Here is a 15,434-nt window from a genome sequence, read left to right as displayed (position 1 = left end):
ATAAATAATTAAAAAACAAAAAAAAGAAGAAAGAAAAAAAGCAGAAATGAGAATCCAATAGCCTATTTCTGACTTTCTGGTTCCAGTTCTGAGTGGTCCAACCACACTTCATTTCCTGTTGCTGGATTTCTATGGGATCCAATAACCACCCCTCCTTGGAGTGGGTGCCTGTCCTTCGTCCCCAGAAATACCTTGGGTGCTTATCTTTCTCCTTCTGCTATTAGCCGTTGGGTGTAGCTGTCGTGTATAACCTTTATATCATGTGACTTGCCCGTTGCCTAGGCCTTCCACCCACTAGGCACTCCCGCTACCCACTAATTTATTCAGCAGCATGGACTGCTAAAGGCATTTCCCTTCAGGTGACTCTACCTGGTCCCACATTTGGTTCCCAGAGCCAACTAGTCTGCGACAGGTATCTGAATCTGCCACTGTCACACCCCCAAAACTTGCATCGCAAGTAGAAGTGTTCGCTGGTAAGGAAAGTCAATCTCCTGTTGGAATCAAAGGTTTGGAGGGTAGGGGAGCCTGGCTCGCGCTTGTGACGTCCAATCTTGGGGTTGTGAGTTGGAACCCCACGTTGGTTTTAGAGATTACTTAAGGACATTTTTAAAAGTATTAAAAAAAAAAGATCTAGAAGGTAAAAGGAAACACAGGAGGCCTAGAATCTTGATTTATGCTTGTGAACAGAAAGAAATAGATCCACATGAGAAAACAGATCAATAGATAACGTCAAATGGTTGCTAAGGGATAGCTGGTGACAGAGCAAAACTAGCAAAAAAGTGACCTTACGAGTCCTGATAAGTCGAGCTCCTAGCAACACACAATGACATGTATAAGGCACTCAATACGTATTTGCTGAGTAAATAAAGAGAGTGCTAACTGAATTAGTGGTTGACGTGCAGGGTATAAAAAAGAACACAGGGTGTGCAATCCAAAGGCCTGGTTCTTACTGTAGGTCCATCTGTGGTAGCCGTGTGCTTTAGGGGAGACAGCTTCTCTTCCTCTCCATTTTCCATGTAAAATGGAACTGTAGTACCTACTCTGGCCACTTCACAGGAGTGATAAGGATAAAACAAAATAAAAAACATGAGGATATTTTATAAACTGTCAGCCCTAAAGAAATACAAAGCATAAAAGATAATGAAGGGATTAACAAGGAGGTGAAAAGACAACACTAGATGAGATCTTCGTAGAAACGGGTGGGGGGAGTTTTCACAGTTTCAATTCTCTAGAGCACTTTTTAATCAAAAATGACTGATGAAGTTCAAATACACAAAGGTACTTGAAAAAATAACGAGATATGATGATTATTACTGTCATTGTTCATCAGACCATTCCTCTACTAAGTGAGGTGGAGGGTAGGATAATGGGTTGACTAACCAGGTCATAAAGAGCCTCACACCTAGCTGATCCTTAATAACTGTTTTTGATGAAATGAAATACACATTTCGAAGCAGCTTTAGAAACAAAGCAAAAACTTGGGAATGCAAGCTGGTGCAGCCACTCTGGAAACCAGTATGGAGGTTCCTCAAAAAAACTAAAAATAGAACTAACTACCCTATGACCCAACAATTGCACTACTAGGCATTTATCCACGGGATACAGGTGTGCTGTTTCGAAGGGACACGTGCACCCCCGTGTTTATAGCAGCACTATCAACAATAGCCAAAGTATGGAAAGAGCCCGAATGTCCATTGATGAATGAGTGGATAAAGAAGATACGGTGTGTGTGTGTGTGTGTGTGTGTGTGTGTGTGTGTGTGTGTATGTATATGTATATATATAATGGAGTATTGCTTGGCAATCAAAAAGAATGAAATGTTGCCATTGGCAACTATGTGGATGGAACTGGAGGGTATTAGGCTAAGTGAAATTCGTCAGTCAGAGAAAGACAAAAATCATATGACTTCACTCATATGAGGACTTTAAGAGACAAAACAGATGAACGTAAGGGAAGGGAAACAAAAATAATATAAAAACAGGGAGGGGGACCAAACAGAAGAGACTCATAAATATGGAGAACAAACTGAGGGTTGCTGGAGGGGTTGTGGGAGGGGGGATGGGCTAAATGGGTAAGGGGCACTAAGGAATCTACTCCTGAAATCATTGTTGCACTATATGCTAATTTGGATGTAAATTAAAAAAAAAAAAAAAAAAAAAGAAACAGAGCAAAAACTAATTGTACCAGATGTATTAAGCAATGCAAAACAACTTAACCAAAGACCCACAGAAGTGAAACAGCCACAGAACCACTTTAGGAATCTGACAATATCATTTACACACTAAAAGGTTAAAAGAGAAAGAACAATCCTTGGAATACAGAAGTAGAATCGCAGTCAAATATCAAGCTCTATTAAAGAAGTTAAATGAGGGGCGCCTGGGTGGCGCAGTCGGTTAAGCGTCCGACTTCAGCCAGGTCACGATCTCGCGGTCCGTGAGTTCGAGCCCCGCGTCGGGCTCTGGGCTGATGGCTCAGAGCCTGGAGCCTGTTTCCGATTCTGTGTCTCCCTCTCTCTCTGCCCCTCCCCCGTTCATGCTCTGTCTCTCTCTCTCCCAAAAATAAATAAACGTTGAAAAAAAAAAAAAAAAAAGAAGTTAAATGACCTGTTTGTAGACATGTTCTTAAATGCAGAAAATCCTAAAGATTCCATGAAACAACTCTTACAACTAATAATGAATTCAGCAAAGTTGCAGAAATACAAAATCAACACCCAAAAATCAGTTGCATTTCTATACACTAACAATGAGCAATCCAAAATGGAAATTAAGAAAACAATTTCACTGACAATAGCATCAAAAAGAATAAACTTAACCAAGGAGGCAAAAAGACCTATAACCTGAAAAGTACAAAGTGCTGCTGAAAGAAATTAAGAACACCACAAATAAATGGAAAAACACCCATGTTCATGGATTGCGAGACTTAACATGGTTAAGATGTCAATACTACACAAAGCGATCCACAGATCTGATGCAACCCTATCAAAATCCCAGTAACATTTTTCGTAGAAATAAAAAAATCCATCCTAAAGTCCATATGGAATCTCAAGCGATCACAAATAGTCAAAATAATCTTGAAAAAGAAGAACCAAGTTGGGGGACTGACGTATCCTGATTCCAAAACTTACCACAAAGTTAGAGTAATGAAAATCATGTGGCACTAAAGACAGACATACAGACCCATGGAATAGCGTAGAGAGCCAGAACTAAATAAACCCTCACATATACAGTTAAATGATTTTCAACGATGATGCCAAGATAAATCAATGGGGAAAGGATAGTCTTTTCAAAAACTGGTGCTGGGAAAATTGGAGATGCACATGCAAAAAAAAAAAAAAAAATGAATTTGGAGCCACACCATATACCAAAAAAACCCTCAAGATGGATCAAAGACCTAAATAAATGTATGAGTTAAAACTATAAAACTCTTAGAAGAAAACGGAGAAGAAAAGCTTCGTAACACTGGCTATGACAGTGGTTTCTTGAGTGTGACACCAAAAGCATGTGACACGAAAGTAAAAAATACGTATGCTGGGCTTCATCAAGATAAACATTTTTGTGCATCAAAACATAATCACAGGGTGCCTGGGTGGCTCAGTCAGTTAAGCGTCCAACTCTGATTTTGGCTCAGGTCATGATCTCCTGGTTCAGTTCATGAGATTTTACTCTGCACCTGCTTGAGATTCTCTCTCTCTCCCTCTCTCTCTGCCCCTCTTTCTCTCTCAAAATAAACACACACAAAATCATGTGAATGTACTTAACACTGTCACAAAAAACCATACACTTAAAAGTGACTAACATGGGAAGTTTTAAGTGTGTTTTCACCACGAGTTTTTTTTAAATGTAAATATGGAATAAAAAACAGGACACTATCAATAGAATGAAAATGCAATTCAGATAATGAAAGAAGTATTTGTAAGAAGTCCTGTATCTAATCAGGGATTGATATCCAGAAAATGTAACAAACTCCCTGAACCTAGTCTACTTGAACCTAGTCTCTGACCACAAAGCCTCTATTTTGAAGCACCAGCTACTCATGGCTGACATGCACTGGGCTGGGCTGTATGCCGCCCTCTGTGCTCAGAGTTTTACATGCATTACCTCATCCTAACAACCTTATGAAGGAGATGCTTATTATTCCCATAGCGGGACACATGGGTGGCTCAGTCGATTAAGCATGGACTTTGGATCAGGTCATGAACTCACAGCTTGTGAGTTCAAGCCCTGCCTCCAGCTCTGTGCTGACAGCCCAGAGCCTGGAGTCTGCTTCATATTCTGTGTCTCCGTCTCTCTCTGCCTCTCTCTTGCTCGTGCTCTCTCTCTCTCTCTCAAAAATAAACATTAAAAACAAACAGTGTTCAGAGAAGGTTAGTAGTAATTAGTCTAAGTTCCACAGTGAGAACGTGGCTAAGCTAAGATTGGAACCTGGGCAATCTGTCTCACAGCCCAGGTTCTAAAGTGCCACTCTTTACTGCCTCCACAAATCCCTCCACATTCACCTGATATTGTATAGCACTGCAAACGAGCATCATGAGACCATGTGACAAAAATGGAAAGATGCTTATGGCAAAGTAAAAAGAGCAGGAAACAAAACTACATACATGTTTATTACGTGTAGGTAAAACAGGCATCTGAAAACAGAAGCAGTGTGCCACAATAATACATATTCTGGGGGTGCCTGGGTGGCTCAGTCCACTGAGCGACTGACTCTCAATTTCGACCTCATGATTTGTGAGGTCGAGCCCCACGTCGGGCTCTGTGCTGGTAGCGTGGAGCCTGCTTGGGATTCTCTCCCCCTCTCTCTGACCCTCCCCCGCTCATGCATGCACACCTTTCTCTCAAAATAAATAAACTTAAAAAAATTTTTTTTTAAATATCAATTCTGGCAAAGGAGTGTGGTTATGGGTTGCCTTTCTTTTCTTTTGTTGTACATTTCATATTCTTATCTGTACACGTAATATTCTTATTGCAACATTAAGAATAATGTTATAAAATAGTGGAAACTTCCCTTTTCCCTCTTTTTATAAATTTTTTTTTTGGGGCGCCTGGGTGGCGCAGTCGGTTAAGCGTCCGACTTCAGCCAGGTCACGATCTCGCGGTCCGTGAGTTCGAGCCCCGCGTCGGGCTCTGGGCTGATGGCTCAGAGCCTGGAGCCTGTTTCCGATTCTGTGTCTCCCTCTCTCTCTGCCCCTCGCCCGTTCATGCTCTGTCTCTCTCTGTCCCAAAAATAAATAAACGTTGAAAAAAAAAATTTAAAAAAAAAAATTTTTTTTTTCAACGTTTATTTATTTTTGGGACAGAGAGAGACAGAGCATGAGCAGGGGAGGGGCAGAGAGAGAGGGAGACACAGAATCTGAAGCAGGCTCCAGGCTCTGAGTTGTCAGCACAGAGCCCGACTCGGGGCTCGAACTCATGGACTGTGAGATCATGACTTGAACTGAAGTCGGATGCTTAACCAACTTAGCCACCCAGGTGCCCCCCCCCTCCCTCTTTAAATCAAGTCCTCAGACCTCTGTGAAGAAGGCTCTGGAAACACTAGCATGAAAAACAAAGCTATGTAAGGCCAAGCCCTGCGTTAAAAAATCAGCAATACTGCAGACAGGATGGGTCTGGGGTTGCCTCTGTGAGGGAGCAAGGCTAAACGTGGCAGTGCTGAAGGTTTGCAGAGGCTCCGAGAAGACTGTGCTGCAAGCAGGGGCTTTTGTAAGTTTCTATTTCTTTGGTTCACAGGAGAACAGTACTGAACAGAAAAATATCTCCACAGTTCTAAATCAGTGTTTTCCAAGTGCCAGTCATTCCTACAATATGACCACAATTTTTATTCCATGTGTTTACAAACTGCTAATTTTTTACTTAAAATTTTAAAATGTTATTACTTTTCTTTTTACTTTAAGAAGTTTTACTTTAAAAACAACAACAACAAAAAAGTTTTACTTAAAAGGGAAACTTTATAACAATAACTATAAATAGAAAGCCTGCATCCCTTGCTGTAAGTAGAAGGGAACTATAAAAATAAATACATAGGGGCATCTGGGTGGCTCAGTCGGTTAAGCATCTTGACTCTCGATTTCAGCTCAGGTCATGATCTTACGGGGTCGTGAGATCCAGCCCCACATCTGGTTCTGGGCTGGTGGTGCAGAGTCTGCTTGGGATTCTGTCTCCTTCTCTCTGCCCTTCCCCCACTTGTGCACATTCTCTCTCAAAATAAAAATACATCAAGAGATGAAACAATGCTTTAGCTAGATATAATTCACTGCCTGCTAAAAGCAGTAGCTGTGGGGTTAGACAGTTTGCTTTCAAGGAGGCAGTTTGGATTTTATTTTAAGTACAGTGGAAAATCACTGAAGGATTTTAAGTAGGAAGACACATGGTCTGATTGGATATCTTAACAACCCTCTCTTAATGAGAAAAAAACGAGAAAAGACACGGAAGAACTGAACTGAACAACACCATCATCTACTTTTACCTAAATGACAATCACCAAATGCTACACCCTGATGGAACCCTTGTGCACTACTGGTAGGAATGTGAAATGATACAGTCACTGTGAAAAACCGTACGGTCGTTCCTTAAAAAAAAAAAAAAAAAAAAAAAAATCTAAACAGAATTACCCACTAATCCTGCAACTCCAATTCTGGGTATATACGCAAAGGAACTGAAAGCAGGCCTTGAAGAAATATCCGTACAACTATGTTCATAGCAGCATTATTCACAATAGCCAAACAGTAGAAGCAACCCAAAGCCAGTAACAAAATGAATAAACAAAATGTAGTATATATACACGATGAAACATTATTCAGTCTTAAAACGTAAGGAAAGTGACCCATGCTATAACATGGATGACCCCTCAGGAAAATTTATTAAGTCAAATAAGCCAGTCACAAAAAGACAGGTACTGTGTTATTGCACTTACCTGAGGCACCTACGGTAGTCTAATTCTTAGGGACAGAAAGTGCTATGGAATTGTATGACATTTCTGGACATAAGAGACTCCATTTTGAAGCTCTTTTTTCCTTCCCAAACTGATGAACGCTTGAACTGGGACAGAACGTCAATTGTCTTACAGGCGGTTGCTCATAAAATTTCAACGCGGCAACTGGTATTCGGATCATATGAGGACAGTAAAGTTAATTAATACATACCAGGGCCAGTTTCGTTTGATAGCGCAAGTCAAATAATCAATAAGAGAGTCATCAGAAGTGGCTCAAGCGGTCAACCCCCAACTAGCTGGGTCTTTCTTTTCTTCTCTTCTTTACCTAAATCATGTAATTACCCCATTTCCATCTCTCTCATAAAAAACCCTGCTTTCCCTAGATGAGTGGGACACTTCTCTGGTTATTCCAAAATCTGTGCTCCCCAGATTGCAATTCTGAGACCCCAAATAAAGGATTTTGCTCTTTTTCAGTTTTGCCCCTTTTCTCAGTTGACAACAGGACGGTGGTTCCCAGGTGCCGGGCGGGGAGAATGAGGAGTTAGCGTTTAATGGGTACAGAGTCTCAGCTGTGCAAAATGAATGGTTCTGGAGATGGGTGCCGGTGAGGACAACCATCTGCACTTAATGCCAAAGAACTGTACGCTTAAACATGGCTAAGGCGGCGGGCGCCTGGCTGGCAAAGTGGCAAGAGCATGTGACTCTTGATCTCGGGGTCCTGAGTTCGAGCCCCACACTGGGTGTAGAGATTACTTAATAAAACTTAAAAAAAAAAATTTTTTTAAATGGTGAAGATGGTAAAATTTATGTAATGGATATTTTACCACAATTTAAAGAAAACAACATTAACACCAAATCCAAAGGCTGCAGATTTTGCCTTGAGGAACTCGGTGAGTGGTGATCTATTCACGGAGATAAGGCAGAATGTGGAAAGAGCAGCTCTGGGTAGAAAATACAAGAGTTTTGGGGTGGGACGCCTGGGCGGCTCAGTCGTTAAGCACCTGACTTCGACTCAGGTCACAATCTCACGGTTCCTGAGTTGGAGTCCCACATCGGGTGAGCACGAGCCCCACTTCGGGTGAGTATGAGCCCTATTTTGGATGAGCTTGAGCCCTGCTTTGGGTGAGCCCGGCTTCTCGCTTTTTCTCTGCCCCTTGTGGGACTGTCTCTCTCTCTCTGCCCCTTGCTCACTTGTGCCCCACCCCCCAAATAAATAAAAAAAGAGTTTTGGGTATGTTAAGCCTGATGCAAACTTGACAATTAGATGGAGATGTTAAGTGGGCAGTTAAATTTCTTTTTAAGTGTATTTATTCTGAGAGAAAGAGGAAGAGGGTAGGAGAGGGGCAGAGGGAGATGGAGAGAGAGAATCCCAAGCAGGATCCGCTGTCAGCACAGAGCCTGATGTGGGGCTCGGACCCATGAACCATGAGATCATGACCTGAGCTGAAATTAAGAGTCTACGCTTAATTGACTGAGCTGCCCAGATGGCCCTAGACAGCTGGATTTCCAAATGTGAAGTTCCAAAGAAAAAGTCAGGGACAGAATTACAGATCTAGACAAAAATAAGGATACAAATACTTAATTGGGGATTATTAGCATATAAATAGGATTCAAAACCACAGGATGGGGTGAGATTACCCAGAGAGGAGGTAGAGAATAGAAGAGGGAGTAACAAGACAACCTTGGAGCACCCCATTATTGAGAGTGAAAGCACAGGGCAAAAAAGCATAACAATGAAAAGAATCAAGCAGTGAGGGAAATAAGGAGACGCTTAAAAAAAAATCAGATGTCTAGACCTAAGCCTGGGAACTTGGAACTAAGAGGCGAAGGGCAAATAAAATCTCCCTAGGCTGTGAGAGCCGGGAGGGAATGTGCACGTGGCAGAGGCAGCGGGAGAAAGAAGGAGAACTGAATATTTGGAAGGTGCCACCGACAGGACTTGGTGACTGACTATATGTGGGATGGAAAGGAGAGGAAATTAAATGACACGGTGGTTTCTTTCTGGCAGGTTACTGCTGTCATTAAAACAAGTAATACAAGGGGCGCCTGGGTGGCTCAGTCGGCTGAGCGTCCGACTTCGGCTCAGGTCACGATCTTGCAGTTCGTGGGTTCGAGCCCCGCGTCGGGCTCTGTGCTGACAGCTCAGAGCCTGGAGCCTGTTTCAGATTCTGAGTCTCCCTCTCTCTCTGACTCTCCCCCCTGTTCATGCTCTGTCTCTCTCTGTCTCAAAAATAAATAAAAACGTTAAAAAATAATAATAATAAAAAAAAAACCAAGTAATACAAGATGGAAGGACAGAAACAAGGGATTTGGGTTGTTTCTATAGTGGTGGGTCGTGTGTGTGTGTGTGTGCGTGCGTGCGTGTGTAGGGAGGAGGGCCGAAGAAGAATGTTAGTCATGACAGCCAACATTAATTGAGCACCTGTCAGTGCTATCTATCTATTCTGGAGAGCTGGGGCATCCGTTTGCAAAGAACACTGTCATCAAGGAGCACAAAAATCCTACGTTGAAAATTAAGGAAGTGAAGTTAGCCCAAACCCACACAGGTGGTATGCAGCACAGAGGGCCTCAAACCTGGGTATGATGGACTCCGAGCCCAAGTTTGAGGTACCCATGGGATAGTAGTTAGGGATGCGAGAGTCATCAAGGCAGTTAAAGTCTTAGGAGGGATGTGATCACCCATGGAGAAAATATGCAGGGCAGTGAATTATATTATTCATACACTTGACTAACTCTTACAATGGTACAATAGACCTTTTCCTCACCTACAAAAAGGAAGTAATACCTAATTTGTAAGTAATGCCACTGAGGGCAGTTTTTGTATTCCTAGGGTTGTATTACCTGGAACAAAAAGACCGCTCCACAAAAGCTTGCTGAAGCTGTGAAAAACCAAAACCAAAACCAAAACCCAGTAACTGGCCACAATTAGAAAATTATTAAACAATATGAGAACTATTTCCTTACCAAATTACAGCATAGTTTTTTTTCGTCCCCTGTGTGGCATGCGACAAATGAACTGGTTCTTCCTGCACCACAATAGTGTCTGTTTTATGAATTGTTCTGTGATAAGTAGTACATGGGAGACAGAACTCAGTGAGACAGGACCTCTTACCTACCACTGAAAGGTTAAGTAGGATCTGGAAAGACAATGTGATACAATGTATCAAGAGCCTCAAGGCCTTAACTCAGTAATCTTATTTAGGAATTCATCCAAAGAAAACATTAAGAGATGTGGCCAAAGGTTTAGGTTGGAAGTAATAAAATATCCAACCAAAGAAAAATTATTAAATAAGCCATCATACAGACATAGGGTAGAGCATCATATGTGGCTCTCAAATCAAGTTTTTGAAGAACACTTAAAAATACGAGAAAATGATTTTGATAAGTATAATGAAAAAAGTAGAATATAAACTAGACTGAGTACGACCGTCATTCTGTGTTTAAATGTAGATGTAGCTATCTATTTATCATTACCCAGCAAAAAGATTACAGGAGATCATAATATTCTTTATGTTTTTCGGGATTTCTAAAATTTCTGCAGAAGGTACATTTTCATTTTACAACTCAAAAATGTATGGTAAATAAAATGAAAGACAGCCCTCACCTTCTTTCTTTTTCTAGAAGAATTCCTTGTGGGGTCAGGCTTCTCAAACTCTGCTGACTTTGCCTCTTCCTTCTCCTCTTCCTCATCTGGTATCAGAGAATATTTGGTCCCTCCTGGTTGCATAAAACAATCCTTTGCAAAGTGGCCTGCAGAGGAGAGGCAGAAGAGGTAAGGAGGGGAGAAGGAGCCTCTCCGCTCAGCCTGTGGACCTTCCCCAGAGGCTCCTGAAAGGGGCTAGCTGGTCCAGGAGGTATGACTGAGTTCCTCAGCTCAGAGCGGCTGCTGGGTTCAGAGCAGATTTTTCTGGCGCCTCAAGATGGCATCGCTCACGCAGCCAGAGTCAGGCCAGCATCTGGTCCTAGAGCCGGGGGAACCGCTGGCACTCCTGTGGACGTGGCAAAGGAGATGAGGAAGCAGGTCTGTGCTTCCTTCCACTAGCAATGGGGCTTAGTTATTTTTGAAGATCTATTTGGAACTTACTCCTGACATCCAAAGGCTGCTCCAGAGAGAATGCTTAGCAGAGGGAGCTGAGTGGCAGGCCAAGCCCAACAGGAAGACAGCTCTCAGGCAGCCGGCAGGAAGGTGGCATTCGCCTCCGAGCTAACACACGGAGACAGGCAGTCGCCTGGGGGCACTCAACATCCAGACGGTCAGGTCTGGCAAGGGCCTTAGAGCTCATCAGATCCAACACCGCATGTGCAGAGGATATAAAGGCCCAGAGTAGAGAAGCAGCTCAACGTCACAAAGACAGCAGCGGAGCTAAAAGTTACCCCAGGTTCCTGCCTCCCTGCGCTGTGCCCTTCTGGCTGCACCAAGACCGACCACCTTGGGTCTCTGCTGACTGGGCCCAATTCCGCGTGTTATATTCTCTGCCCCGCGTAACACCTGGAGGACGCAAGCCGAAGGTAAGAGAACCCCACTCCCCCGGAGCCTAATGTGCCGTCAGGGGGCCCTTTAACAGCTGCCACGGAGCTGGTTTTGTCCAAGCTTGCTACAGACCCTGTTTCGGGGGCACAGATGATCCCATGAGATCATCAAAAAGCTCTGTGTCAACTACTTTGCAACTCTGAATCCAGAAGCTGGATGGTGCCTGCAAGGGGAATACAGCATTCAGTTTTCCAAATATCTGGACTATTCCCACAAGTCCCCTGAGAAGGTATTCTTTCAATGTCATTTTTCCCTTCCTCCCTCTACATTAATGGTAAGTAGGGGCTTAAACCCCACCACAACAATCGGGGCACAAATCTGCTATAGAAAATTCAAGAGAGAAGGGTAAAAGGAAGGCAAGGGAGATGGGGTGACAAATTGAGGTCACTCTGAAATGAGACGCTGGCAGTCCCTCTCATGATAGCTCTGGAGAGGGAAGTCAGGCTGAGTGAGCTCTTTAACACCCGAGTAAGACTAGAAGAAACCTGAGGAGGCAGCTTCAAGGAAGAGGCCAGCCTGTGTTCTTTATTACTCAAAGGGTACTGTATTTGGAACTCTGAAGTTAAAGAGATAAAGAGGGGAGCAAGAAAGGGTTTGACTTGGATCCTTGAGGAATATATTTCCAAGTCACTTCGTTTCTGCAGAATAATAATGGTCCTTGGAGGTAAAACTTTACAGTGCTCACCATAATCCAACACTCTCCCCCCTCCTGGCGTAGTACATGGGGACCTTGCCTGGACAGGGCATCAGCCGTGAAGAGGGGGAGCGGGGTGACAGTATAGTATTCAGCGGGGCCAGCATTCCGAAAAGGAAACACGAAGAGCACGAACTCTGGTGAGAGTCTAGTAGGAATAACAGCAGGAGCAGGTGAGGCCATCGCCAGACTAAAAAGCAGGGTGAGCCACACGCAAACCAGGCGGCCTCCCGCATCCAGTAAGGGGCCATCACAAGGAGAGGAGGACTGGCACGGCAGAAGCTTCACCTTACCTTTACAGCCACACTTCTTGCAGGTGGTGTTCAGGACAGCCTCGAGGGTGATCTTCTGCCCAGTGTAATCCTGGAAGGACCGCCTCCGCCTCTCTTCCTGCCTGTAACGAAAAGGACACTGACTGACGGCCCTCTTAAGAGATGTGCCAGAGATACTAGAAGGTAATGCCGTATACTGGTTTTTGTTTTGTTTTTTGGCAGGTAGAAGGAAAAAAGAAGGAAAAGCGTCGTGCGTGAGGAGACAAGTAGCGAAAGCAGCGCCATGAAACAGATGATTTTTTTCATTCAGGACAGGCTCTGAATTAATAATTATGAATGAGACAACTTCAGCTCACCGAAGCACAGAGGATAAAGCTGTGATTACTCACCTCACTAAGCCCCCTATAACCCTGACAAGGTCACTCCTGGGGTTTAAAAGACCTCCAAAGGCTTCCTAAAAAATCAGGTCCAAATCCCTTACTTTGGTGCTTGAGGCCTTTCCCAGTCTGGCTCTAACCTGCTTCTCTGGCCCCTTCTTTACTTGTACGAGATGCTCTAGCCAAACAGGTTTAGTTTGCCTTCTCCAGATGGTTCGCTGCCCTCACCTGGCCAGTTCCCTCCCCCTGAAATGCTGCCTCCCTTCTCTCCTCCCACCTCACCACCCCCAAACATCTCAAGGCTCAGTCAATGACCATCTCTCCTTCTATCAGGTCTTCTCTCGAGCCCTCAGCCAGAATTCATCTCTTTGTTCACGTTCCTGTAGCGCTTCTTAAAAGTTCTAAAGGTACTACTAACGTATATGTGCAAAAAGGCGTTCATAAGCATACAGCTTGACCGGCTTTCACGATCTGGACACACCTAGGAAACCAGGATTCAGACAAGGAAACAGAAGGCGGCCAGCACCTCCAAAGCCCCGTTAGTCACCATGCCTCCCCCAAGGGTAACTGCTACTCTCATTTCTAACAGCATAGTTTCATGGATTTTTGTAAATTATGTGAAGGGAATCCTAGAGTACGGACGCTTCTCTGTTTGGCTTCTTTCACTTGCTCGGGAGATTCATCTGTATTGCTGTGTGCACTTATGCGTCACCAATTCTCACTGCTGCAAAGTATTTAGCTGTCGAGAGGTATCTGAGTAGTCTCTATCAGGAACAGTGCTTCTGTGAACTTTCTAGCACGTCCTTCAGTGAACAGATATATACGCATTTCTGTTGGGAAATGCCTACTTGCAGGGAGCAGAGGAACAGTATACTGGGCTGTAGGGCATCAGCTGTAGCAGACACTGCCGGCCGGTTTTCTGTGGCGTTTACCAATTACACTCCTACCAGCTGTCATGGCTTTCTTTGACCTTTACTGTAACACACAGTACCTGCACAGAGTGGGCACTCGGGAATGTTCGATCGCAGTGTTACCCTCGATCACTCTTTCTTTCAAACTCAAACTGTAGTCAAACACACTTCAGTCCCATGGCACATCACACTTTATAGCCTGATGCCCTGACGTTTCTTCTCTGGACTGTGAGCCCTTTCTACAACACCTTACTTGTCTTTGTTCTCCCAGCACCTTAGCCCAAGGCTTAGCAAGTGACCACATCAATGAGTGAATGCTGAAATTTCTGTGGTCTTGACCCCAAATGTTTTTTCTTTACCTAAACCTCTTTAACTTTGAACACTGACTTCACCTAAGCTTTTCCAACTATTCTCCAGGTCTCTAGAGAGTCCAGCAAAACCAGAAATATTTTGCCAAAAACACCCCCTCACCCAGAGAAATGCAGGATGACCATATCAAAGCAGAACAAAACTGCCCACCTCACATATTTTAGTTCACAGTTTCACGGGATACGCAGGCTCAAGAGAGGAAACAGAAAAGACCGAGATACTCCGTATTCTGTCCTGGTCATTCTTCAGTTCAGCTCACACACATCTTCTCTAACATGTTCCCTGCTACCACAGGCAGAGTTAATGACTCTTCTGTGCTCCCACACCAGTTGACTCTCTGATCATTTTGTTACATTTGTTTACATTGTGGCTCACCCTCCTACCCCGAGCAGGACTTCAAAGATAAAGTCCATGTCTGACTTTTCCCGATATCTGAACAGCAAGCATGTTCTCTAGCATACCGCTGTCCCACAGAATGCAATGATGGACAAGTTCTCCAAGTTTATGTCTGTACTGCTGACTAATATTTATATCTGTGGCTACTGAGCACTTAAAATGTGGTTAGTGTAACTGACGAATTAGATACTAAATTTTATTTAATTTTAACTTACATTTAAATAACCATACGTAACTTAGTGGCTCCCTAGTGGGACAGTGCAGACAAGCGTCATAAGTTCTGAAAATGTCTGCTCAAATCCCCAGCTTTTGCCCTAGGATAATCTTACTCAAAGAATAGGGGGTCACTGTCTAGCATGGGTCATGGGAGAGGGTCCTTTCAAAGAGTAAAGCTTGAGTAACAGAAACCAAGGTGAGGGGACACCTGGCTGGCTTAGTGGGTGGAGCATGTGACTCTTGAGCTTGGGGTTGTGAGTTCAAGCCCCATGCTGGGTGTGGGGATTACTTAAAAAAATAAAATCTTTAAAAAAACAAAAACAAAAACGGGTACCTGGGTGGCTCAGTTGGTTGAGCGTCATGACTTCGGTCATGATCTCACGGTTCGTAAGTTTGAGCCCCACATCAAGATCTCTACGCAGATCTCCGTGCAAGATCTCAGCACAGAGCCCGCTTTGGAAGCTCTGCCTCCCCTGCCCTTCCCCACTCACACTTTCTGTCTCAAAAATGGATAAACACTTATTTAAAAAAAAAAAAAAAAGGTGAGGTGAGTAGAGAGAGAAATGGGAGTTACTTGTCAAGAGGCATAAAGTTTCAGTTAAACAAGATGAACTAAGTTCTAGAGCCCTGCTGTACAACACCGTACCTAGTAAACAATACCGTAAGTACACTTAAGATTTTGTTAAGAGGGTAGATCTCATGGTAAGTATTCTTCCCACAATAAAACTCATTTTTCTTAAA

The 15,434-nt window shown here is 43.6% G+C and overlaps 1 protein-coding gene across 4 annotated transcripts in view; it reads right to left on the bottom strand.

The window, feature by feature from the left end:
* The window catches only part of ZCCHC17 (zinc finger CCHC-type containing 17), a 62,191-nt gene that overhangs the window by 8,678 nt on the left and 38,079 nt on the right, over positions 1-15,434 (bottom strand). For all 4 annotated transcript variants that reach the window (XR_003970767.1, XM_030324625.1, XM_030324626.1 and 1 more), the window contains 2 exons: positions 12,446-12,546; positions 10,532-10,677 (listed from right to left, as the gene is read on the bottom strand). Coding sequence is in view for 3 of the 4 variants with exons in the window: in XM_030324625.1 (XP_030180485.1) it covers positions 10,532-10,677; positions 12,446-12,546 (247 nt within the window). In the remaining variant the exon portion in view is untranslated. The remainder of the gene's footprint in view (positions 1-10,531; positions 10,678-12,445; positions 12,547-15,434) is intronic.

Source organism: Lynx canadensis, chromosome C1 (genome assembly GCF_007474595.2).
Source record: "Lynx canadensis isolate LIC74 chromosome C1, mLynCan4.pri.v2, whole genome shotgun sequence".
Classification (NCBI taxonomy): domain Eukaryota; kingdom Metazoa; phylum Chordata; class Mammalia; order Carnivora; family Felidae; genus Lynx; species Lynx canadensis.
Note: the sequence above shows the minus strand (reverse complement) of the source record. Positions and strands in the feature narration are given on the sequence as shown.